At 38.3% G+C, this 27,603-nt stretch overlaps 1 protein-coding gene across 1 annotated transcript in view; it reads left to right on the top strand.

Moving 5' to 3' along the window:
- The window catches only part of HOMER1 (homer scaffold protein 1), a gene marked incomplete at its 5' end in the record, with an annotated part of 84,790 nt that overhangs the window by 22,243 nt on the left and 34,944 nt on the right, over positions 1–27,603 (top strand). The window contains 3 exons of the mRNA XM_084278499.1: positions 6,674–6,805; positions 11,577–11,669; positions 19,466–19,608. Coding sequence (XP_084134625.1) covers positions 6,674–6,805; positions 11,577–11,669; positions 19,466–19,608 — 368 coding nt within the window. The remainder of the gene's footprint in view (positions 1–6,673; positions 6,806–11,576; positions 11,670–19,465; positions 19,609–27,603) is intronic.

The raw sequence follows: 27,603 nt of genomic DNA, 5'->3' as shown, positions 1-27,603 counted from the left end.
GCTATCACAATTTTTCCAGGTTGAGCATTTTTTTCTTACCTTCCCAGCATTCTGCAAAGGATAGCTCGAGTTCTGTGGAATAAGTAAAGCACCTTTTGTTTAACTGTTTATAAACAAATACTTTAGGATTAGAACTGGATCCTATATGAAATGAAGACTACCAGTTGTAATCTGTTGCACCCTAACTATCTGCGCAGCTTACAGAATCCTTATTCTGGTATCTACTGGGGTTTCTCTGCCTTTGCCAAGGCTGTAACTCTTGCAAAATGGCTGCTGGCTTGAATCGTCAAACAGTTGTTCATTTTGTCTGCTGCATTTCCTTTACATTAGCAATACTACTAGAAAGGTATATTGATAATGCAATCTATTACTTTTATTTACTCTCTCTGGTTGCTGCAGTCCTAATAATGTTTTCGTCATAGTGTTAGGTGTCTGAGATCTAGGACCCCAATCATGATTAGCAAAGACCTATTGTTTTAGGTATCGCAATAGTGCTCTAAAATGTACACAGGTGAATAGCAGGGGGATCAAGAATTTTAAGGAGGTTTTCGGCATAAGTCCAATATTTATGTATTTTTAATTGAAGCTGAGTGATGGAGTTAATGAGCTAGAGGGACAGGATGCCATCCAGAGAGACCTGGACAGGCTGGAGAAGTGGGCTTAGGTGGACCACATGAGGTTCAACAAAGCCAAGTGCAGCGTCCTGCACCTGGGTCAGGACAATCCCCGTTATCCATACAGGTTAGGAGATGATACACTAGAAAGCAGCCCTGAGGAAAAGGACTTGGAGATACTCATGGATGAGAAGCTGGACATGAGCCACCAATGTGCATCTGCAGCCCAGAAGGCCAAGCACATCCTGGCTGCACCCAAAGAAGTGTGGCCAGCAGGTTGAGAGGTGTGACTCTGCCCCTCCGGTCTGCTCTGGAGAGACCTCACCTGGAATACTGTGTCCAGCTTTGGAGCCCTCAGCACAGGAAGTACATGGACCTGTTGGAATGTGTCCAGAGGAGGGCCACAAAAATGATCAAAGGGCTGGAGCACCTCCCCTGTGAAGCCAGGCTGAGAGAGTTGGGCTTGTTCATCTTGGAGAAGGGAAAGCTCTGGGGGGACCTTATAGCAGCCTTCCAATACCTGAAAGGTGCCGATAAGAAAGCTGGGGAAGAACTGTTCATGTGGGCATGTAGCAATAGGACGAGGAGTAATGGTTTTAAACTAGAAAAGGAGAGGTTTAAGTTGGGTATTAGGAAAAAGTTCTTCGTTGTGAGGGTGGTAGATCACTGGAACAGGTTGCCTGGAGAGGTAGTGTAGGCCCCATCCCTGGAGATACTCAAGGTCAGGCTTGATGGGGCTCTGAGCCACCTGATCTAGTAAAGATGTCCCTGCTTACTGACGGGGGTAGGACTAGAAGACCTCTAAAGGTCCCTTCCATGATTCTATCTTCTTTAAAGTGTCTGCACATATACAATATAGTATGTAAAAAGGGCTAAATATAAAGCATTCTTTATTTTGGAGTGCATCCAGATAGTGCCTCTATACTAGATGGCATATAGCTGGGTGTTGGTAACACTACTGGCACGTGAGCTTGCAGTGCCTTAAATTGTTGATTGGTCAGAGGCGTTAAACTTGGCAAGGAGAAAAGGCTATGCAATTTAATTCTCTCATTTAAGCTTTGAAATGAAACTGAATAAAGATGATTTTCTTTTCTTACAGATGTTACTGTATACCATAGTGCTGATGGGGTTTAGAGCACCTGGTGGGTTTCTGTGGTGGAGAGAATAATGTGAATGTGGATGCTCAGTAAGGCATTAAGCAGCAAGACTTTAAGCGATGGCAGCTCACGTGTGTGTTCATGTACACTGCAGTAAGGAAATTTTGACAGAATAGGATTATCACTGAAACTTTAGGTTTCAGTGATAATCCTATTCCTGTCCTGCATCCTTCCCTCTCTTTAGGTCAGTAGGTTTCTGTAGGTTTCCTGGATAAAATTTAACTTCTGTACTGATTGTCTGAAAGTCATTAAATCTTTCTTCTTGAAACCAAAGCAACATTTTAAAGACATCCTCATTCACCTCTGATAGAAGCTACTGTACATTGCAGATCTCCATGTGAATTTGTTTCCAGGGGTCTTTGGTGTATTTTGAGAATATGCTTTACTGTTACTCCATATCAGCGTGTCCGAGCCAGATTCAGCCAAGACAGGGCCTGTAGCAGCAAGTTCTGCTCATTTTTAATGTATTCTGTATAATGGTGTTTTCTGAAGCTGCAGTCTCCTCTGAAAACACCTTGCACAAGAAATGATGCATCTTCCTCTAGCTTGGTTCCAGAAGATGCTCAAGGACCGTAAGATGTCCAGTGTACAGGCATATTTTATGGTCATATACAGTGTCTGGGTCCCTGTACCCCATGGCAGGGAGAGCCTGATGCAAATAATCTGACAGAACTCAAGGCTGATTTCTGTGACCTCTTGAGTAAATCTCTTTTATGCAACCTTTCTCTCCTCTGACCACTCTAGGAATCAAGAGAAGGCCTGAAAAATAAAATTTCATCTGCCACACGACATGACAACATCGAGCAGTTGTTGCTAAGGCTTTCAGTTCTCATTAATTATATAGTCATTTCATAGCTCCTCGAAAAAATGTGGTTTAGTACTACTTTCTCCTAGGTGATGGAAGGACACCTCCATTATTTCTCCAGTAACACTGAAGACAGACAGTAGGATTATTCCCAGAATCCCTCTGCTTTTTTGTTCAATCTCTGTCAGGCACTGAGAAGAGAAAGGAGTACTAGTTAACTGTGGTAATTTTTTTTTTCAGAGATGCAAGATAGCGAAAAAAATGTGAGAATTTGTCCTCATCTAAAGCAAGAGAAAACTGGAAAAAGAGTGGTTTTCCAGTGGTAGGTCCATGAGGCCTGTATATATTAAATGAGTCAAGTCTCCCAGCAGCGTTACCGTAACAGATGATCTTTACATTTTAATGACTGTTGTGAAATAAACCAGTCACACATTAAATGGATAACCTGTTTAATGCTAAATAAGGGATTTAAATAAGGATTGTAAGCACAGCAACACAGGTCTTCAGTGATCTTCCTTTGAAGAAGTTAAATACTGTGTGTCTTAATTATTACTGCTGTCAACTTTCACAAGATAAAATCTCATTTGACCGCTGCTGCTACAGCTGTTGGGTTTGCAGTCAGTAAATCGAATAGCTAAGACACATGCCCTATTTTCTCATAGCTAAGCTAATATGAAAGGAAAACATGAAAGCTGTTTTATTATTCCAACAAAATCTAAAGATAACAAAATCCTTTTTCTTCAAAAGCTAAATGTCTGCCTGTCAGATTGACTCTGTTCTGTTTTTAAGATATTCTTGTACATTTATACTAACAACATTCTGAAAAGTTTATGAAATATTTGACAATTGTTACACTGGTAACTCTACAGTAAAATTCGACATAGAGGAGAGCAGTTAAAGCAGTACCCTTTCTATGTAGACAAGACAGTGTTAGTTATACATTATAATTTAAAATATAGGTCTTTATTTTTTTTTAAGCTGAAGATACAAAGGATACATGTTTAGTATTTTCCAGAAGTAGCTGACACTGACTGTATCTGTAGTCTGTGCTCTAGCATTACAGTTATTAAAAGCATAATTAATTTAACAAGTGAGATATCTAGCATGCTAATGCTTTTATTTCAGAGAGGATCGCAAGCCTTGATTTCCTAGTAAAATTGGTAAATCTAATGAATGCACCTTTTTATGTGTTTTATTGTAATGTCACTGGGCTGAACGTAAACTTCCCAAGAACTTGCTGGTTTTAGACTGGAGCCTCCTTATTTTTCTCTGCTGAAGAATAAAGGCAAAAATCACAGCAACTCTTTCTCAATACAACTATTTTGTAAAAATTTTTTTATCTACAATTCTCCCTTGCACAGAAGCAATTTGTCAATCACTGTAAGCCAGCCTAAACTCTGGCTGTTGTCAGAACAAATATCCCACTCTGGTCCAGGCCTCCTGTCCTGGGCTCCCTCCTGTGCAGCCAGCCATGTGGTCAGCTGAAGCAGAGGGCAGTCTCAGCTAAAAACTGGATGGTTTCTCCAGGGTTTTCCAGTGGGTTAATTTGCAGCCAATTATGCCACTGCAAATGTCAGTCCCACAGGCTTTAAACCTACCTGTTGTGTAGAGGTCGCAAGTCCCTGTCCTCAGAGTCATCTGCATGGAGGAAGTGACATCCATGAGATAATATGCACACTCTCAAATTTGTGATAAATTCAGATTAATCAAGCAGCAGATGGAACTAGGGTTTATGAACCTAGACAATATCACTAGAGCTTGAACTGGGAGGAACATTCTTTTCTGTCCCCAGGATATTTAATTTCAAACATACCACTGTTGACAGTTTCCACAGCAAGAGATTGAGCATTAAATGAATTTGCACAGCTGTGTTCTGTGCTTCCACCAGGTTATTTCAAAAGCGGGACAAGAAGCATGCGAGAAGAAGTAAAAAAGAGCCACAGTGCAAGTGCAAGCCTTGCTGTCTTTGTATGGGATCCAGACCTTATACCTAGAGACAGGAGAGTGATGTGTGAATTACCAGTGGCTCCACTGACCAGCTGCTTCTCTGAGAATCTGAGGAGACCTTTTGTGGACAGCTGACGCAGTCACACAGCAAGTCCTGTCCTTGACCTCTGATGAGTCTTGTTGGTTCCAATGTAAGCTTTCAGGCATTCCAGAATTTTCCAGGAGTTGTTCACAGTGTTTGCCAAAACTTTCATTTTGAGGCAGAGCTTATCAGAGAGAACTGCCTGTTTGATATCCTCAGCTACATCAGATTTGTTCTTCTAATTTAATGTGAGTGTAGTGGGCCTGCCAAAGCCACTGCAGAAGATGCCAGTTTTGTTAAATTAATCTGTGCTGCAGTGTCTTTGCTTGTCTTTCTACATGTTGCAATGCAGTGTGGTCTTCTGAGCTTTCTTCCAGTGCTTCTCTCTGACACTTCATCTGAGAATCACCATATGCAAATGGGAGCTGTTTGTGGGCTCAACTGTACATTTTTCAGGCTTTCCTTGTAGAATTTAGAGAAAATTATACGTTGGTAACTGTGCTCCAGTGTTACCCAAATCTCAGCAAAAGCAAAGGGTGCTAAGTAAACTCCCTAACTAGTCATTTTAGTATCCACCTGGAAGGCCATCTCACACAGGTCATGTAGATCTTGGGCTTGGGAGAGCAGTACTAGGCCTGTCTCTCACTCTTACTGCCTGAGAAAATAGTGTTCTCCTCAGCACACCTGTACAGCTCCTGCTATTCAAAGAAGGAAAGAAAGGTTCTGTTATTAATGACTGAGGAGATGGTTTGGACCCTGTGTTTTGCGTTGCTCTAGGACTCTTCTGTAATCACTGGCTTTACCCTGCTAGGGGTAAGGCAAGAGTTGTGGTTTCGTGGAAGCAGGAAATACCCACGCTGGTGTTCAGAAGATTCCCTGCTCAGTACTGTAAGGCAGCTGCATGCACAATAACCTTTGGAGCCACAGTGATGCGCATGTAAGAAAGGTTCTTGCTGGATTGTTCTGCTCACAGTGTGTGCTATTTTCTGGGAAGTTTTAAGGACATTCTCATTCATGTGGGAGTTACAAAGCACTATGGAAAGGGCTGTGAATTATTCAACAAATGTGGCTGGATCTCTTAGTAGTACCAGGCAGACGAGAGAGCCCGCATTTCACTTTGGATACACGTATCTTTGGGTTTACAGCTAGTCTTTCTTCTTCCTGTTGGCTGGTTATAACCTCTCTACTAAGCATTAGCTTCTTTGTTAAGTGTTACAAGTTGGTGTCACTATGAGGCTTTATCCTGACATCCTCTAAGTCAGATGGACAGTTCCACATCACAGATTTAGGACATGTTAGACAAACTTTTAATGTGATGGGAATGCTGTTGAAATCCGTGGTAAAACTTTATTGCATTTAGTGGAACCAGCAGTCATCCAATAGTTGAATTTTTTGTTCACATCACCAGAAGCTCTGTGCTGGAGGATATGCTGCTTACATCCTGTCTGTAACAAGAACTAGAGAAGAAAAGTGATTCCAAGAGTAGCTCTTACTCTGTAGTTAATGAATGACCCTGTCACTGTTAGGCATGCTTGTGTGCATATAAAGGACAAATGGGTTCTTGTATTGCAGAAATGTGGAAAGAAATCGTGCTTCTTGTTGCATCATTTGTTTTCCAGTGATAATCACATGTGCAACAGGGATGGGGGGGATTGCGGCAGTGATCTTACAGTGAAGCCGGAGAAGCGTTGCCTTAGGCGACAAATACATACATTTGTGAGACGAAGAAGGACTTTGCTAGTTCTTCTGTTCTCATCTTAATAGCTTATGCACATGTTTTGAAGGGCTATTTTAGACTTGGTAACTACTAAAGGATTGCTGCAATTGCAGTCAGGTGCCTCCCCACAGCTTTTGGTCCTCTTATGGAATGCATATGAAAGGATATTTTTGTGATTTTAGTTGTAATTGAATTAGAAAACTGTTCCCTAGTTCCTTCTGTGTATTGCATTCAGTGTACAGGGATATGTGTCTACGATTTTTTTTTCAATTATGAATAGTCTTAAAAAAACTCACAAACATTAAAACCACAAAACTCCTTTTTTATAGCTCTCTTTTTTTTTTTTTTCAGGCAATAATAAATAGCACTATCACCCCCAACATGACATTTACAAAAACATCTCAGAAGTTTGGCCAGTGGGCAGACAGCAGGGCGAACACAGTCTATGGCTTGGGATTTTCATCTGAGCATCACCTTTCAAAAGTAAGTATGACCAGTGGCAACCATTCAGCTAGTCAAGTGGCTTAAGAGTGTTTGATTTATGCTCATAGTACCTTAACTCAGTGCTCACTACTTTTGCTATTTTAAAATAATTTATAAAATAACCCCAAACAACTCTGCAGAGGATAAGACAGGGTGTGATACATGCACATTTTCTTCTAACTGATGGGGGAAAGGAGGGAGATTTAAGTATCACAGTATGTTGTTAATGCTTTCTAGTTACTCATTTGATAGCTTTATCTTCTTTAAAGTTGTTCCTCCATTGCAGTTATTCATGATAGAATTAAAAATTAGACAACTTAGTGTTTCTTCAGTATTTAGATCTTCTACCATAAACCCCAATTATTAGGAGTATTCAGTTGTATTTTTGTCTATTAAGACACATTCATTTTTTCTACCATGGCTTAAAGTAAAGCTAGTGCGAAATACATTCACTATAAAAGAAAATTACATTTTCTTGTTAGAATATATGTGTCACATTGTTTACTTAAACTCTGCTATATGTGAAGCATTTTTTTGTGGCCTACATGTGTAGGAGAGAAGTACACCTCACTCCAAGAAAAGCAGTAACTGGTTTCTCACTGATGGTACAGTTCGTCTGAGCACCATTTCTGACAATACCTATTGCTATCGATACAACTCTGGTAGATGAGTCCAAGCACCTGTACAAGTGTCATTTTTCTCCCAAAGAGGAATTTCAGTTCAGTTTAAGAACAAGTCTCTACATTAAGCAGAGCATTTTCATTTTTGAAGTACACAAAAGATCTAGAAACGCAAGTGCACTAAGAGGAATGTGTAGTACATGCTTAGGTAAGGAATAATGATTGACTTGTTAATTTAAAAAAAGAAAATCATGCCAGCCTCTTTCAGAAAGTAGTTGTCACTATCCCCGTAGAAGCATGAGCCTGTTAGAAAAACACTAAAATGAAACCCATTACATCTGATTTATTTGGAGAAGCCTTAATACCTATAAGATTTCCTCCTTTCATAATCAGGCATCTTTCATTTCCACAAAGCAAGGCAAGCACAGGGAATTCTGAACAGTAACAATACTTCATGAGCATTTGTGGACCTATCATTGCTTCACTGAACTTGGAAACTTTGTCACTTAAATCGGTGTGTTTGTCCTAGAGGCACTTGCTTACCAACCAGGTATATAACGTTTCCTAATATTTCAGTGGATTTAGCTTGAATGCTAATTTAGTTTACCTCTTCTTTCCTTAGTCACAGAATTCTGCTTTGGAGGAGAAGCATCATGATGTAGTCATGCAGACTCCGTGTTTGCCTGACATTAAACACTAGCTTATCCTTGCCAGTGAAAATATTTTGTGGTTTTTTTATCTGTCCTGTCATTGACTCTTTTTTTGCTCACCCCATGTGGTACTTACAGCCTTCTTAATTACTGTTGTTTCAATCCTGTTCTTTCACTGTCATCAAATGGATGTCTAAGAAGTGCCCTTGGCTTAAAACTGTATATTGCTGTTTAAAAAAATAGTCTGCGAAGCTACAGTATTTTGTCTTCAGTACATGTTTGATGAGCACTTGCTCAGATTGCTGTGTTTTACAAAGAATACCAAATCTGTTAAGAAAAATACGAAGTCACAGATCTCTTCTGAAGCTTACGGTGATGAATCTTCAGGACCTTTTCAGCAAACTGTTCCTGTTGTATTAGATCTTAATTATCAAACTGATACTCATGTGAGTTGAAATTGCTGATTGTTACTACTAAAATTCATAAAGGTAAAGCTTTTTATGTTATTCTAAAATTAACAAGCGTACTTGATGGGGGAAAAGAGACTTTTCATTAGAGTACAGTCTATTCAGTCACTGGAATTGGTTGATAAGTTGCTTCTGGAATCAGAAAAGCTGAATTAGAAATGCGGTATCTGCTAAGCGGCTTTAAAGAATCACATCTATGTTCTCTTTCTTGCCTTGTCTGTCTGCTCAGCTCAGTAGCGCTCACTTCTGTACATGGGCATTACAGTCAGGTTTACCAGAGTGCTTGGTATACCTAGTACTATAGGATATGGAATCTAATTTAGGGCTTATAGTACTACTGGATATTAGTAACAGGGCTGACGAATAAACAGTATTAAGGGATTTGTTCAGGAGCATATTTCCTCTAGAAGTTGCCTTAAAAATTGATTCTGGAATTTCTTTTCTGTATTTGATTTATGAAAGTCCTTAAATGAACAGCCCATAATTTGTATTGCAGTGGAGTATGTGGGCCCCAATGAAATGCTTCCGGTTCCAGGGAGGAGAAGACAGACTGTAACCACAAAAAACAAAGTCTACTGATTGCAGTAGGTCAATGAAGGAAATAAGCAGAGGAGATAGAATACACACGGTTTATGCTTAGATTGTTGTCTTCTGGTAGTAAATGTTTGATTTTTGGACTATTCGTTTTTGGTTCATGTGCGATTGTCCTCCTAAACTAATTACTAGGATCAAGTGAAACAGCAGTAACCTCTTTCTGTACAATTATTATTACTTCTGTACAATTATTATATAGATAATTAGCAGAGAGAGAATATCTGATGGAAAAATGGTACTCTAACCAACTTCACAGATAAATAATATGGAACAAATTAATTAACCATTTATTTATCTTATTAGACCTTTTATCAGTATGTTAGACCACAAATTCACTTCAGAAGTCAGTGATGCCTGAAAGCTGAGTCCTATGTTGCGGAAGATTCCTTTCACGGCATCAGGATATGCTAGCAGAGTCCCTTTTGCTGCTGCAGTAAGAGGAATGTCCCATGTTTTTCAGGAGTAAAAAAATGAGACAACTTTCTCATTCAGAATACATATCTGTGCTTTTGATAGCATCCTGATCTACGAGAAGAAATACTGCTTTTCAGGATTGCTGTCTGTCTTCCCTCTTTGAATCAGTTGACCTGATTTATTCCATATAACTGAAGAGTATGCGAAATGGATGAAGTGCCACCACCGATAGTCCTAAGAGCCTCTTGTAGTCTTCCTGTACCATTTTTCGTCTTTTCCTTAAAATACTGATCCTCTAGACAACCTTTTCTTTCACTTTCCTGTCATACCATGAGATCTTAACTTTCTTATTCAGGAATTTTAGTAAGAGATTAATATTATTAATCACTAGACTATCTTAAGGAATTCTAGTAAATTTGTGAAAATTTCCACTACATTAGCCTTGTTCACTTTTTCTTCTGATGTCGTCAATGATCTGACTGTCTGTCTGTCCATCTGTCTGTCTATCTATCTATCTATCTATCTATCTATCTATCTATCTATCTATCTATCTATCTCTTTATCTGTTTTTTTTAGATTCTGTCCTTGTTGTACAGAAGTTGATACTTACAGCCATGTATTTTTTCAGCCATTTTTTCTAAACCTCAGCATCATGTTTTCCATTTACCAATCCTCTGGCCTGATTTAGATAATAATTTACCTATCAGATTTTGAGGTCTATGTACAAGTCTTAAATAAATATCACCTAGTTCTGGTGATCTGTTGCCAATTTTATTATCTATTCTGAGACCCTTTTTTGATGTTGGATTGGACTTTCAGGGTGGGATCTTTTGTCTCCTCCTATATTCAGGAAATGTAGGTTTTTAAAGAACCTGACAGGTGAAATACAGGGTAGAAGTGGAGAGAGGTTATATTTCCTCAAATGCTAATAGCCTACCAGGAGAAGAATTTTAAAGACAGCAATGTTTTTTTAGGTCTTGCGTAGCAAGTGAAGTTCTGATTGAAAATAGCTGAGGAGATTGTGTCACACAAAGGGTAGCCTTCATCCTTTCTAAATACATGCAGTGCTAAGCAATTTCTTTGTATGCTGCTGCTGGAGAGATTTAGAAGCTGTTGGTGAAGCTTCCAGTGTTTTTGCAGAACCATTTCAGTCTTAAGCTGATCATAAGAAGATCATGTTCTGTATAAAACCAGTAGGAAACAAAAAGAAATGCTTGGCTACTATAGCAATTAGTGTAGCATCAAGCTGAGATCTATGAAGCCAATTTTTTCTCTAGCCAGAAAAACAGGGCCCTATTCTTAATAAATGTATTCAGTCTCTCCAGTTTAAGGGTGCACGTATTTCTAAATTGCTGCTTTAGCTATTTTCTGGAAGTGGTACATGAGGCATAGAAATCAGCTTCATGGGGTGGTTTGATGTGCAGTTCTTGAATTCAGAGTACAGTATATGAACGTGTTCAGTTCATTGAACTTGTTCGTTAACCTGACTGACACCAGTGAACAATCAAAAAATTAACTCAACTCAGCATCCCCACTGCTGCTTTCCTAATTGGCTACTGAAATTATAAATGCTGCTAAGGTTTGAGAAGATACTGGTATTATTTCAGTCATGGAAGCATGAAAACAACTGAAAGCTCTAGGCTAATAGTGACTACAGTTGGCTTCAGAACTAGATCACTTCTTGTCAGGAGGAGAGTAGAACCTGGATCTGAAAGCAGCTGTGTGAAGCAGCCTGTCACTATTACTAGCCATCTCTGAGGTGAGGGTTTTTTTAACACTCTCAGCAACAGATCAAACTTCATTGCATCATAGTTTTTTTGTACATTATGTCTGAAGGGTACTGAAAAGTCTATCACTGTGTAATTCACTTAAATAGGTATCTAATAAGGAGAAAAATTAAAAAAAAAAATCACTGACAGAATTTGACTTTGTAAAATGTTAAGTACAGCATTCTGTTCTGCATGTAATGTACTACTTCACGCCTACTCTTTCTCTTTTTCCTTTTTTTTAACATATGTACCTTCAGTTTGCTGAAAAATTTCAGGAATTCAAAGAAGCTGCACGACTAGCAAAGGAAAAATCCCAGGAAAAGATGGAACTAACAAGTACACCCTCTCAAGTGAGTCTTATTGCCTGTTTCAAGCCTAGTACTTCATATCTGTGCTGTTTACTGTGTTGTATATGAGACACACATATTGTATTAAAAATGAACAAGGTACTTCCCAGTTAGCCTTAGTCCTCTCAGCAGTCACCTAGAAGTATCAAGAAGTCTTAAGAATACATTTAACATACACTACAGAAGTGTCAAAGCGACTTGCTTTCAAATAAAATTGGCCCGTTGTCTATTCCTATTCCTTTCTTTGAGCGATGAGTAAACATGGTGAGAAGTTGTGTAAGTAAATCTATAGTAAACACCTTTTGTGGGTTTTTTTTTCTCCTCCTGTCAATGAGGCTTTAGTCAGTGCACTGTAAAGAACTTCTATAAAAGAGTCATTACAGAAAAATCGAAGTTAAAACAGCAAACTATTTTTACTTACTTCCTGCTGTGTAGTATTCACTTGTTAAATGTGTTGAAGGAAGATGACAGATTGGCATGCTGGCTCTGGAGTTTTATTACAGTTAGCCATTATGTTAAAGAAGAGTTTATAAAAGGTATCTCAAAGCATGAACTGGGTTAATACGGGCCTAACAGGAAGATAAATTAATATAATCGCATTTACATTAGTCATGCTTAAAATTAATTTACTTGAAAATGAATGCTTTGAGTGTGCTTTGAAAAAAAAATAAATTGCATGAGACTTTTATGCCCTTCCACTCCCACCCCCCACGCAGCATTGCTGGCTCTCTGTCGGTAGCAGTTAGCTTTGTTTTAAGCAGTAGTAAAGACAAAGGTAGTTCCTTCTCATGGAGCATGCAGCAGCTTTAAAAGTACAGCAGGGGTTCCTGAGTTCAGTAGGATTAATGCAGCTGATGTGGTGTTTGGTTTTGTTTTTTTTTCTTCTGGGGAGTTTTCATTCATTGAATCAGTGCATCTCTTGGGTGCTTTGCACTGTAATGTGCTCCTGATCACTGATGGAACAAGGAGGGCAGGCAGTTTGCAACATGCTGTATGCATAGTTTTACAGCCACCAGAAAGCTACATCTGGTGTCCTTCCAAGACAAGTCAGTGGAAAGCACAAGAATATACACAGTGAACCAACCTCATATTGTTTTCCCAGTAGGCATTTTGCCCAAGTGCTGGGTTGGCTTTTGCTATTAACAGGAAACTGCTTGCTCTACTGCAACAGGAGAAAAATAAGGCAGTCTTTTTTCGTTAGCTTTCCTGACTGTCTCTAAATTTCTGATAAATTCCATAAATAAGCACGGAGACAATGGAAGTAGGTATTTCAGTATTATATCCTAATACACGCTTGGCTTTAGACACAGTGAGGTGCTTCAGCCAGGCCTCTAGTTATTCAATATTATAGGCAGAACAATTACTCTGCTTCTCTTTTGACATGTCGATTAATAGTCTGGAGTCAGTAGTTAAATCTGACACTGTCAAATGGAATGACTTATTATTTGGTCTGGACATAAATTTGAACTACACACTCAGAGACAAGATGCTTTCACCTAGCAGCTGCCCAGGGTTAAAGCTTTCTCTTAAGCTATGTAAGCTATTAATAGTGTTCACTTTCCTGTGCAGATTTCCTTTTATACTTGGAACTAACATTTTATACTGTAGGCAGTTACAGAAATGTTACCTTGAGCAATTCTATAATGCACATTGAGAGCTGCAATTTAATTACTGCACACTTAGGAATAATTTCATATTCAGGCCTTACTTTTCATCTCTTGGCTTTTCGCTGTGTTGATAAGTTAGTGTATTATTCTGAAAGATAGTTAGTGCAAGTGCTGACACATCAGCATAATAGTCTTCACATACTTAATGCTTCTCATTAGTTCCCCAGAGAAAAGGGAGTTGAATCAGGAACTCCAGGGTTTGGAGCAGATGAGAAGTGATGGCTTCATGGCAAGCTGCAGCTCTTCCATGGCACTGGGGCTCATTCTGAGAGATTTCTGACTGGGGGAAAAGATAGGTCCTTGGTCATGAGGAGGAACAAAGACATTTGAAGGAGCACTTGCTGTCATTTTGATCATCTGCCAAAAAGGGACTGCAAGGCAAATAATTAAAGTGTTGCCTTTCTAAATCATTTTAGAGCTCATCTTTCCCTTTTGCATAGTGATCCTTTGCAGAGAAGGCAAGTAAAAAAAGGAAGGCGACCTTCTCAGTAGCCAGCCAGGACTTCACAGGAACCTGGCTTTTTTAGGAAGTTTTGACAGGAAAGGCTTTGGGAGGTAATATGTGAGTAGTGAGCTCTACAGTGCAAGTGTCAGTCCTTCTGCTGTCTTGGACTTGGAGAAATACTTCTGCAGTAAATTAAAAATAGGTGGTAGGATGCTGTATATGAGAACAGGAAAATGCACATGTCAAACAATGTTATATTTCTCTTTATGCTGTTTTTAAAAATGCCCTTATTATTTACCAGTTGCATAAAGTATGAGGTATGTTACACTAACCACCCTCTCTGACATAAAATTCTGAAAGAGAAAAAGTGCATATAATTTATTCTGCATTCAGTATGTCACTATGGAGTGAATCTTACTAGAATATCTCTACAGCTAGCGTAACAAAACCCTGCACAAGGTATTTGCTGTTCACTGTTGTTTGATGTAACCCTGGAAATGCTGCTGGTATGTATGAGTTTCAGTTCTGAACATCCTGCAAAATCTTGTTTTGAAACTAAGAAGGAATAGAAAACAAGAGCTAACAACAGCAATATCTCAGAAATAGATTATTCAAGTACTTATTGGAGCTAGCCATGTTAAAACTTCGGAACAGTCTTATCTAAAGTCCACTGAAGTTAGGCTGGTTCTCCAAGGTTTTATGAGCTTTGGCAAAAGTCCTGGTATTATTTGGCTAGATATTTCCGTGAGAAAAATGCCTCAGTGGACAGGAAGTAGTTCCACACTGGCATTTTTTAGATAGACAATTTCATCTGATGGTATGTATTTTTAGGCTTTTTTTTTTCTGTGTGTATGTGTGAGAAACACGTGGTAGAAAGAAAATGATATATGGCCCAATATGCAGTTATTTCGTAGCAGAAGCACTTTTTCCTCTAACCTATGTTGCTGCTAATTTTAAACTCCACATTTTCACTGTTTCTTTTAATACTGCCTGTCCTTCTATTTACCAGCAGGCCTTGCTTTAATTTCCCAGAATATCAGATAATACATGAAAACACCATTTACCTTGACTGTAAAAAGAACTTTTCCAGAGAAAGACAGTGACCTGGACCAACAAGTTATAAGAAAGATGCTGCTTTGTTATGTGTTAAGTCCCACCAAGTACACGGTGCTTTCTTGAAATGAAGAAGAGCAAAGCGTCATTGCTGTGTCAGAGAGCATGCACTTTTGACCCATCTGTGTTAAAACATATTTCTACAATAATACACTCTTTATCTATATCTGGCATGTCTGGACTCTTTGGTCTAGAAAGAAGTTGTCTATTTTGGTACTTCTAAGACCACCTATGCCTGTAGGTACCTCATCTGGTGTCCCTTTAAACTCAGCCTTAGGTAATAAATCTTTCAAATGCTCTTATCTTGTTTATATAAAAATAACGGCACCCCGGCTGTGCCACCTCCTATTTTCCAGGTCCATCTTTTAATATAGGGACTTATTTTGCTCTTGTCACGTACTCATGGATCTCACAGTGATCAGCCATCCATGGTCTCTTTTCAGTAACAAGCTTACCTGTGCACTGAAAGAGCAACACTTGGATCCAGAGTTCACTGAGTTGTGTGAAACAATAGTCTGAAAATCTGTCCTTCCTCACCCCTTTTTTCTTCTCCTTTTAAACTAACCTTAGTTAGCTTCAAGTACAGAAGCAAATAAGATGGTTTGTAAGGGGTGCAGTCTCACCCCATCAGTCATAATCAACCTCAGTTCTTTTTCTCTAAGCAAGAATCTGTCCTCCATTTCAGATTTAGGACTTCTGTTAATTTCTGAGATTGTGAGTGATTTACTCAAAATAGTCTTATCTGTGATTGTGAGCCTCTCCTGTCCACAGTATTAGGAATAGCTGTTGCCTGAAAAGTTTTGGAATCACCTTTTTTAGCGCAGGAATGAGTTTGTTTTGGAAAAACAGCCACGGTTTGTCACCTTTTGGCTTTTTCTTTGTAGAAATATGAAATTTACTTACAGAGCTTGTAGAAAGAAATGTTTTTTTCTGGGACATTATTTGAATTTCTATCCTGGAACAAATGTTTCACATGTGTTACTGTATTTTTATCAGTAGCTTACAGACTTACACACTGCCAGTCAGCACTGAACAGAGAACTGCTGTGAAGAACAGCAATGCCAGAGAAGTGTATGGAATACTTAATGAGAAAACAAGTTTGAATTGATTTGGTTTGTTCCTGATTTTAGAACCCTCTACTTCTCCTTTTCTTCTGCTCCGTATTTAGTCACCTTTAAGAGGTGGCTTGATCTGTGCCGTGAAGTATGCGTGTTTTACTTCAAAGACTCTTGTGAGTGCATCCATTTTGTTTGTAAGATTGTTTTAAATTTAAGACATCTTTTGATGAATTCCCCTCTGTTATGTTTAGTTTGCAAACTAAGCAGTCACCATCTTTTTTATACTGCTTGGCATCACCAGAGTCCTGCATAGCCATTAGTAGGGCCAGAGCTCCTTTAAACAGTGCAGGTCTCTCACAGCCTTAGATAGCAAATACAACCAAGTCAGGCTTTCACTTTTACTTGTCAGGTAGAAAAATACTGATCCTCAGACCGTGTGCAAGCCCAGGACTGGTGAGTTCAGTATCTTCCAGAAACCTATATATGATACAACAGTGGTTTTGTACCACAGGGGAGCTCTTAATCCTTCCTTCTCCAGTGCATGAAATACCAATTTGTAGCTGTCATGAGTGGGAAATACCAGGATTTAAAATAGATCATAAACTTGCACTAAGACTTACCTTTTCCAATTTAAGCACTGTTATTTTCATATAATATCTATACAGTTGAATGTTAGAACTAGGTTAGCCTGCTCTTGCAGCTAGATGGGAGGCATGAAAATCTCTTTTTTTAAACTGACCACAATTTCTTCCCCAACTCTGTCAAGTCTGGAGTGGATGCAGGAAGCTATAATGTTATGGAAAAGAACCCCCTTCATTACATATTAACATCTCACAAAAATGTTTCTAAAATTCTTTTGGTCTAATTAATATAAAATGGGAACATATTATTTGCAAACATTTTAAAAGATTTTTTTCACTGTGAGGTTTTTTTTCCACTCATCTTTAGTACTTTATTCATAGCCAGCTTCATTAGTTAGCTTCAAATAAATTATTTATCAGGCATGTATAATTGTGAGTGAGAGCACTGATTAACTTGCATTATTGGTGGAAGAAATACATCCTGGAATTTGATGTTTCTCTTGTACAAAACCAGCCCCTCAAGAATTTGCAGGCAGCAAACCTTCAGGTGTTATGTAGACTGTGATGTTTGCCTGCATTAATTTCTGTCGTTTTGCATTCACATTGGAAGTCCATGGAAGTGCTTTACTGAAAAACAAGGATGGAACTAGATGGAACTGACACATTTCTTCTACTGAGATAATCTTTTATGCACTAACACTTAAAACATTTTAATAAGGAAGCTGTGGCTTTATCTATCTTAATTAATAGAGTTGTAGAAATTTTAGCTTAAAGGTACAAGCATCCAGATTTTGTATGGTGTGGTACATATTTTTTAGAATATTTTGTGTAGTTTGAGAAAAGAAGGAAATTAAAGAAACTCCTGGATTTATAAAGGCTTTCATTTAATGTCAGTGGAAAATATCAGATCAGAAGATAATAATAGACAAACCATATAATTGTGTAAAATAATTCCTTTGCCTGATTATCTTGCTAACTCTGCTCTTTCACACTTAATTTAAACTCAGTTTCAGTTCAGTAAGATTATTCTGTCGAAATCAAGATTTAATTTTGACTTTTAAAGTATTAACACTTAAAGTAGGGGTTTTGAGTATTAAATAACAAAACTCTTCCTGATAGTGCGTAATAATTTGCATTTGTATAATAAAAAATTACATTTGTGTTATAAATAATAGTTTATATCTGTGGAATTAAATCAGTGTAAGCTAATTATTTCTGCTTTTTAATCAGTAGGAATTTAATAAGGTGCAGAATGGAGGCACTGGTGCACGTGCATTGTGTAACCTGATGAATGCTAAATATAATAGATCTTGAAGTCAGATCACAAAATGTTGTGCCACCCACTAATGCAAGTTGGAGTGAGATACCTATCTCTCACTATGTCGGAAGTATGGCAGAATAAAAGCAAAATTTTGACAACTGTGGTGCAACTGCTTTATGCAATTTAAAGTGCAGTGAATGCACTGAATGCCAATATTTTTGGTTAAGGGACACCAGAAAGATGTGGAAGGTGATGGTGACAGCCAGATCTTACTTTTTTTTTGAAAGAACTGTTTCCATCTGGTTGTCTCAAAGTCAAGGACAACATTTCCTGCAGATAGAGGATGAAATTAACTACTGGCTTTCAAAAAACCTTATCTTCGCAACCTAGTTGAAGGCTGCAAGTGGAGGCTCAAAACTAAAGATCATGACTATCTTGAGATAGTTTGCAACTCATTTTGAGATTACTGTTCTTTCCTTGGCAGTGTGAAAGAGCTGGGAAAAGATTCCGCTGGCCTTAGTGAGACTGTGCTTCTGCTTTAGCTTAGTAACCTTAAACTGCAGTTTTACCTGTTCTCCCTGGCAGAAGGCTGTGTGGCCACTGGAGGTGCTTAGCTTTTGGAAATACTCTAATTCAGCCAGTCCTCTGCAGTACAGATACCTCTCCGTAGCATCTATTGAACTCTGTTCACGAAAGTTTTCTACCTTAGAGTTATATGTTGCCACTTGATTACTAAAAGCCTACTATGACATTTTAAATTTGACATGGGCTGCTTACTCTCTATGGCTTGCTTGCCTCCTGCAAAAATCATTAATTGAAAAAAGAATACAATAGGAAAGAAAATAAAAAATAAAGCCACACAGAGGAACTGAAAAGGCTGTAATGTTCTAACTTGGGATGTGGGCTACAAGGGTATATTTCATATAAAAAGAAAAAGAATAAAATTTCAGTGACTAGAAATGGTATTTGTTGGCCAGAACTGAAATATGCATGTTGATGTGATGATGGGTGATGAAACAGCACTGGTGCCTTCTGCTGGGAGGCAGCCATTAAGTTTTTCAGGTGCCCAGTCGCACAGCAGTAGCAGAAGCTACCTGGGTGTAGCTGGAGGAGACTCCTTCCTGGGTAACACCATGACCAGCAAGGTCAGCCTAACGTGCCTACAAAGGTTTTGCAAGTACTTTGCTGAACAAGTGTTCTTTACAGATGGCTTATAGATGAAACCAAGGGCTCACCACCAGTGGTCCTTCTACTTTGATTACTAAGCAATATGAAAGGTAGATTTTGGAACAAATACCAGAATCGTTCGTTTTCACCATGTGGAACATAAAGTGAGAGACAGGAGTCCGTGGTGTCCATAGTCATCCGTTGTGTAGCAGAATGTAATACCAGGTAAGAGAGAGCGAGGTCTGCAATAAGCAGGAGGCTGGAGATGTGCAAATAATTCATGGATCGGTTGTGTTTTGTACAAGATAATGTGATGCTTATGGTAATAAACTTCTAAATTAAATTCCTGAGATGAAATATGAGCAGGAGGGATGCTGGAAACCTGAGCCTCACACTAATGCTAACAGAAATTTATGTATAATTTAAGAATTAATGTTAGTGCTTATACTGACACAGCCTTCCTGAGCAGGCCAGTTGGTAATTTGTAATGTGTTTGTTTTACTTAAGGAATCAGCCGGAGGGGATATTCAGTCTCCTTTAACGCCGGAAAGTATTAATGGGACAGATGATGAGAGAGCGACGCCAGAAGTGACGCAGAACTCAGAACCAAGGGCTGAACCAACCCAGAACGCATTGCCATTTACCCATAGGTACAGATTCCATTCCCAAATCCTGATTAAGTGATAGCTGCCTCCTTCCTTGTTAAAGGGACCTTCTCCCATATTGTGTGCAAAAAACCTCAACAAACCCAACACCAACTCCCAACCACCTCCAAAAAAACCCCCCAACAAAACAAAAAACCTCAAACAAAAATGGACTTGCTTTGAGATTTGCAATATAATCTTCCCTTTAAGACAAAGCCCTAACAAACAAACAAACACGTATGAGAAAATCTCTTGGAATAAGATTTGGGGGAATGTTACTTTATAGTTTAATCAGCTTAACGCAAGGCCTTGAACACTGGTTAGTGCCGGTGTCCCTTTAACAGGAAGCATTATTTCAATGTCTGAGATCTTAGTAAAGTTATCTGCTTCATAGAATATTCCAATTACATTATTTTTGCACAATGACCAATAAGACTGGATGTCAGCCTTTCATTGATGAGTTGTTGGAAGAAAAGGGACTCTTATTACAGCACACCGGGATTGCGAATTTTAAAGCAGCCTTTAATAGACCAGTTCTCTGACAGTTGAAAACATTTTCAACTTTTTTATTTAAATATGGTAATGCTCTGTCATTCTGTAAGAAAGCTGGAACTTTTTAATGATGCAGATAATGAATTAAGGTGGATATATCTCGTCTATTAGAAATTACTATATATGGGTCACTCTCAATAAAACACATCATGTATTGAGACCATGGAGAGTAACCAAAACCTTTAATAAACCTAGAGCTAGAAACACTAGATTTTTTTTTTTAAATTTTATTTTTTTAAATCATTGTGTGACTCAGTTTACATAGAGTTTAAGAGCTCTTGATCAAAGTTTGGGGAATACTACCATGTCAGATGTGTCATGCACTTCAGAATAAGAAGAGATGGAATTATGCAGGACTTCTTGGGTTTTGTAAGAGAATAATGCTACTAAACACATCTGGGGAAAATAATATGCATTTTCAAATGAGAAAAGTATAATTTTGCACTGATTTTATAACAGAGTGATTGTGTTTATTTTTATACTTAACTGTCACCAGTGCATCTATTATATGTTTTAGAAGAAACCCTGCTTTGTAAGAGGGCAATGTGCATGTTGAAGGAGTATTACAAATGTTGCACGTCTATCAGTATTCTGTAACGAGTTCATTTAAACTGTTTGTGTGTTGGAATTCTCTACCAATATTTTTGTGAAAAGGGGTGGTGATGAAGTCCATACATGAGTAGTGTTGTTTGTGAGTTTGTTTTCTTTGTTTTAGTACTTGTTTTAAAATGATAGCTACAAGATCTTCCCTGTTGTTCTGCATATGTAAATATGTTTTCAGGTATGCTGATATAGTAACTAGGCTTTGTTCTGCATTGAGCATGACTGAAGATATCTTTTGAAACTACCCAGTTGTAAGTTTTTGTGGTGTAGAACAGAGGTTACAATACTCTTCGGTGCGTTGTTTTCTTCTACTTCATATATGCAGTGTCAGTGCCTGGGTTTAGTTTTTTTGTCCTACCACTAGCTAGAATTGGTCTTCCGACAATAACTGCTTTTAGCCTCTTCTTATGATTATTCTGAATAAAAACAACCCAGAGTTAGTCTTGCTAATGGTAGCTTTAAGTTTGCTAGTAAGCTATTATTAAAGAAAATGCAAAGTTTAAAACCCTTTGTAATAAATTGAATTTTAGACTAGATAAGGTTTTTATTATACATACAGGTTAGTTGTTTATTATAGATCAAGAAAGATGCATGAAACCCATGCATGAAGGAGATGGAAAGTGTTAGTCCTGGCTAAATGGGCATGTTTTTGTAGAGGCATTTCATAATACTGAATTGGCAACTAGGCAGACACACCTAGCTGCTTCTGCTGGCCAAAAGGGTGCTTTCCGCTGGCAGTCTGCCTGCTCTGATTTAAAATAAAAAAGCCCCAACCACAACAACTCAAAAAAGCCCCCCAAAACAACCTTATGCCCCAATCATTGGAGGCTCCCTGGGCTTTTCATGTGTCAGAGGTACAGAAATGGATTATTCTCCGTGTTCCCTGCCCTTCTGATGATGCTGTGCATCGGTCGTGCCCCATGATGGCAAAGAGTTGCCAAACTAAGCCCTTCACTTATGCACCCTGCTAATGCCTGCCGATCACCGAGCCACTTCCTCCTGCACCCTGCCTTTCAGCAAAGGTGAAGCTGACCCTCTGCTTCTGGGTGAGGAGGCTAGTGCTGGAAGGGCACTTGAACAGTTTCTTGGCAATGCTTTTTATGGATTTGCTTTTACACCAGGAGCTGTTGATCAATTGTTTGGTGCTTTCTAAAAGAAAAGGCATTGTGGTCTTCCTTCCAACGAGGTCAGCTGTAGGGGACATGAGAGTCATTGAGGCTGGCTGTGCTTCGCTGAAATAAACCACCAGAGCAAGTTGGTTTCTTCCAGAAGTAGGAAAGTTGCCTTCTGCTCTGGCATTGATGGTACGTACTTACCCTGTGAAGAGCCAAAAGGAGTGGTCCTCTGTGTAGGCTGGAGCCAGGCAGCCATGGGGCAAGTGTTAGATCTTCATGGACAGGATGAGGTGCCACAGCTTTTCACAGTGAGGGTGGCTGAGGTTGGCAAGCTCAGCTGAGTGTAGGTGTGTCTGCAGCAGAGGAGAAAGGTAAGACCTTTCAGAGGGCTGCTGTCAAGACAGGGATATAGGTAAGGGGATTTCATGTCTTTATATGAACTGGAAGGGTCTGACAGGTTAACAAGGTCAGTAACCACAAGCATGAAAGTCACTCTTTGGTCTACATCTTGCTAGATTTCATTTTTAATCTGCACACCTGAAAAATGTCCAATTTTATTTTGTTGTGATACATCCTCACTGGCCAGATATGTCCTCTTCTGCAAGCGTTCTTCTCTGCGCTATTTATGTCTTAGTGTAAGTACTTATTTTGGCAGTGTAAATGTAGACTGCATTGGTATTTATAGTTATTTTCTGACCACATACACCTGAAAGCCAAAAACAGCATTATAGAAGTCACCAGAGATAAAAATTTCATATTGTTTTAGTAAATAGTTGTAAGTATTGAAATTAATATACTCTACTACTTGTCCAAAAATCCCATTCATATCTCCATAATAGAGCAGAAGTCTAGTTGCTTCAATTTATCCTCATCTGGAAGGTCCTAATGCTGTTCATAAGCATGGTACCTCTAGTGAGGTGATTGAGAGATAAGGATATTTAACAGTTACAAATCTTGCACAGCAGGTAAACTTAAAATTAAAATTAAACATCTTGCCTTTTTTAAACTATCTCTGATGGTTAATGTTAAATTATTAAGTAGTATTACTGAGGAACTCGCACATCCTATAAGCCTGAGCACTGCTCTCATGACTAAATGCTGCCAGAGCAAACGGAAGTGAAATGTAACCTCAGCCTGGCATTAGAATTTTTTAAATCTTGGCTGGAGACACAGATCCATCCTTTTCTGAGTGATAGGTAGTCCAGGAAGGCTTTTTTGATTGTTTTTTTTTCTTCCCACAGAAGCTAGTTTATAAAATCTAATACTAATTAGATTTATAAAATCTAATACTAATTAGATTTATAAAATCTAATACTAAACTAATTAAGAAAAAAAAAGTACATATTTTCATTCTTAAGTAAGTCTTCGTTTCCTCAGACACCTTCTTTAAATGTTTTTAACCTTGTTTAAAAAGCATTTTCCGCATTCTTTAAGTTGCAATTATTTTTTTTTCCAACTGAAAACTGTTGGTTATAAAATGGGGCTTGGGGATAAAGAAGTTGCTAAAAAATATTAATGACTTCTGACTAGCTTTTAAATAAAAGTTTTAATCATGCTTGTGCAATTCCTGGTCATGTGAATGAGCCCAGATAAATCTATTCAGCTTTAGAATATAATTCAGATGTTAAAACTGAATAGTGTATCTGACAAACTGTGCAGCTGCTGCCTTGGACTTTTTGGTAACTGTTTGGTGAAGTGGCTTTTTCACCCTTGAAGAAAATACACCTGTGCATAAAAAGCTTTATTCTATTTTTGGCACCTTATGAAGCTGGCAAAACACACTTTCAGAAACAAAATGTAAGAGGATTCTTCTGGGACAAATCTTGAAAGTCATCAGATTTCTGCCAACCGTGACTTGAAGCTGTTACCTCATTAATTTTTTTCTTTTTAATTTTTTTTAAATACCTAAACTTGGAGTTTCTATTACATAATGTTTTGATCAGATAATATATATGTGTGTTGCTTGTTCATTAAAATTCCTATTTTTGTATTTAAAAAGTTTTTAATAGGGAATTTTGACTCACTGCCTTAGTGAAAATGAACTAATTTCAAATGATGTTTATATCTTAGTTATGTTATTGTCTAGCTAGTTTACCATTTAATAATTCTGCATGTAAATCCAATGCTGTACAATGAAGAAAAAACAAAAATCTTGCTGCTAGCTCATGTTCCTTCACTGAGTTTTCATTAAAAGTTGTATGCAGAAATCTGTTTAGTAGATTTTTCACTTTGTGTCTTAAAACTATTCACTTCTACAAGCTTAAATATTTTAGTTATGTTACAGCTCAGTTACTTCATGGATCATGCTGAACTGTGAAGTTGGCTTTAAGGAAAAGTTTTGAGTTGCTCGTTTTTGTGGTGTTTTGTAGTTTGAATCTGTGCTCAAATCCTGGCATTTGGATGTTCTTTATAGGGATACACATAGCTTCCTTACCACGTAGTCCTGGGGGTGTGCATTACATGTTAATGAAAAAGTTCTTGTTTCGAATGTTACTTAAACTGCTCATAGAGTAATTTCTTGTTGTGAGGAACCTCTCTCAAAACCAAGCTTGTGCTCAGAGAAGGTCAGCTATGAGATCAGACTGGGCTGCTCTGAGCTTTATCCAGTTGGGGTCTGAAACCTTCTAGAATGGAGACCTATAAAGCCAGGCTTTTTCAAACAGCTTCTCTGTAACATACAAGGCAGCACCTGTCTTCGCGTGGCGCAGTGCTTCGATGAATGGTGGCACCTCAGGGCACCCCAGAGGAGCTCTGTGAATTCCATTACTCTCTTGAGAACGGATGATTATTTCTTGAGGCACGCTCAGAGAAGAAACTCAAAGGTGATATGTCCCTGCTGTCAGTGAAAGTGAAGAACCAGTTAATATAGCAACTTAGATACAGGTCTTGACTTCACCTCAGCCAACAGTTGTTTGATGTTGTGAAGGTCATAGCTGTACCGTTCTTCGGCCTCTTGTGATCCACCAGCAAAAAAAAAGCCAGGTGGTCTCTGGAAGAAGCACAGAGGGAAGGATTGCTCTCTCCTCCCTCCCTGACCCAATTCCTCCTGCTTCCCTCACTCCTGCACTTCTGCCTAAGCTCCTGGGATCTATCTTGAGTAGGCTATTCTTCAAAATAAAAGTTCTTGATAGGAAATTACTATTTTGAAAGGAAAATCTTACCTCGTGTTCGTGTAATTTTTTTTCACATCTGACTCTCGATTATGACAATTTCTGAAAGTTTTTTGAGGAATACATAGTAAACTATGACATGGTTTTAAACCTGTGACATGTCAAACATAGCACAGCATCCTGTAATATTTTCATAGGATAACTCTGCTAATAGAGGGAGTGGTGGAGAGGACTTGTATCTGCTGTGGAAGAATAGTCATGGTGTATGTGTTGCTTAGCTCTTCAAAAAGAAAAAAACTAAGCAACTGATAGACCTAATTTTAATGGCTAGGTGAATGGATGAGAGCCAAAACTAAAAATAGCCAAACACTTCAGAGAGTAATTTCACCGTCTCTCTTGTGCACCTAAGCACGTTCCAGTTTGGACCATGTGAATTACCTACTTCGTGCTGTTTATTTAGTGAGAGCTCCAAGAGATGATTCAGATTATGTGAGCTGGGTGTCTGAAATTGATACAAACACTGCCCTCAGCAACAAGTGAGCACTCTTGAAACATATCCATCAAGTATGTTCTTAGAAGAGGAGTATAATCCTTATGTAATTTCTATTTTAAAACTGAACCAAACCCATACTACATGGACTGTAAATTTCCACCCCCTTTAATCACATACATAAGAAAAAAAAAAGCCCAGTAAAAATGAAAAATAAAAAAAAGAAAAAGGAACTATCTTGCTTAAAGAATGAACTTCTATTTTCTAAAACACATCTACTGAGTTCATCTTATCCAAGTATAGATGGCATTAAAAGAATGTTAATACTTCAGCAACTGTAAACGTTGACTCTGTGAATTAGGATACATGATACTTAACACTGTAATTTTGTTTGGGTTTTTTTTGTTTGGTGGGGTTTTTTGTTTGGGTTGGTGGTTTTTGTCCATTAATTCACAATCATTGATTTTCGTTAGATATTTTCAAGAATACAGTTTTCTGAAATGTGTTGCTCATTTTAGGAGTCTACTCTTAGCACAGAGTGACTTTTTTAATCATTTTTAGGTATTTTAGGGCTATGGTGGTAGAGGAGCTATTCTCTTTATTCTAGATTTTCCTAGCAACTTATTTGAAGAATGAACTTCTATTGTGTGTTTGAGTAGCTGTGTATGCTTGTTTAAAATTGTGAGTGGTATCTGTGTGGTAGGTTTTATGACATGATTTGTGCGTGTGTTATTTAGAATCTGCTGGTTTGTGAGTTGTAAGCGCCAACATGCAATCATCTTTTCAAGAAGAGGAATTGAAATTATAGTTATAGAAGATCTTATGTAGACAGATGATACCTCATGTTTTCTTTACTCCTACTTCCGTCAGTGTTTTTGATATTATTTAGTGTCATCAAAGGAAACCTTTCAACCCATGCATAGGGTTAAGCTGCAAACTGAACTTTCCCCAGACACTATGAAGGCGCGCAGGGTGCTGTTTTTAGCACACTAGACACTTCTTTGGTTAAATTTTGCTGAAGTTTTGTCAGCACCTATAACCAATGTCTTTTTTCAAGACTGAGAAGTGTCAGGAGTATCCAACAGACACCAAAGAAATGCTGCAGTACTCAATGCATTATTCTCCAGAAAAATCACAATTAAAAGTTTAGAGAGGAAGTAAACATATGTAGAATTGCTTTTTATTTTAAAACTGTGTGTAGAAGGAATTAATACTTTGAAAGTGGAAATGTCATGGCTTGTTTGGACTGGGAACCTCCGTGCATATTTACCATTTTTTAGCCATTCATTAATGAAACGAAGACAGTAACTCCTGAAGTTAGCAGGGGAAAAAGCCCAACAACCCACCACCTAGCTATTGCTCCTGTAAGTCTCAGATGAATTTTCTAGCAATCATGACCCCTGAAAAGAGAAGCCTTTAGTGAAAAAGAAAGACAGAGGGGACATTTTGAAGGATAAACACATTTTTCTGAATATCTGATAGCTGAATCGTCACTGTCTCCTCCTTGGTTAGGAAAGTTTATGTCTGAAAGCCTTTCACGACCAAGATAACATGAGCCATTTGTGCCCATACCTTCAGCCTGGTATTAATTCTTGATAAGGAAGTGGGGAGCTTTCTTCAGAGCTGGGAATTTTGGTTATTTGTAACAAGATTTTCCAATGGCAGTCTGTTCTGCAGGTAAGAGTATCATACAGTTTGCACCCATCTGCAAACACGCAAGCTTTGCCTCTCCAAAGACACCCCTTCAAATTACACCCCAACAGCTATCCAGAGGTATATGTTAGAAAATAAAGGCTCCTTGTATATGGTGTGTAGCTGCTTCATTTCAAGTGCAAGACTTAGTCCACTTACCAACACAAAATACAAGGCTTATGCAACCATTTATACGGGTAGACAAAACTAAAGAAACTTTTCCAGACCTGTTCATTCACTGTTTTCTGTTGCTGAATGGGCTCTGTACTTACAGTCTGGTTCTCTGAAACTGGAAAATAGTCCAGACTTGGGTTTCCAGGTGCATATTCCCATCCACACAGAAATTACTGAAAAGGTTACACAGTTTTAGAGAAAGGAGATTAAAGAGAAGGGAAGATTTGTGGCCTTCGGATCACTTAAGTGTGCTTCAGAACAATCT

The sequence above is a fragment of the Gallinula chloropus genome (assembly GCF_964237585.1).
Source record: "Gallinula chloropus genome assembly, chromosome: Z".
Lineage (NCBI taxonomy): Eukaryota > Metazoa > Chordata > Aves > Gruiformes > Rallidae > Gallinula > Gallinula chloropus.
This window is presented reverse-complemented; position numbering and strand designations above follow the sequence as displayed.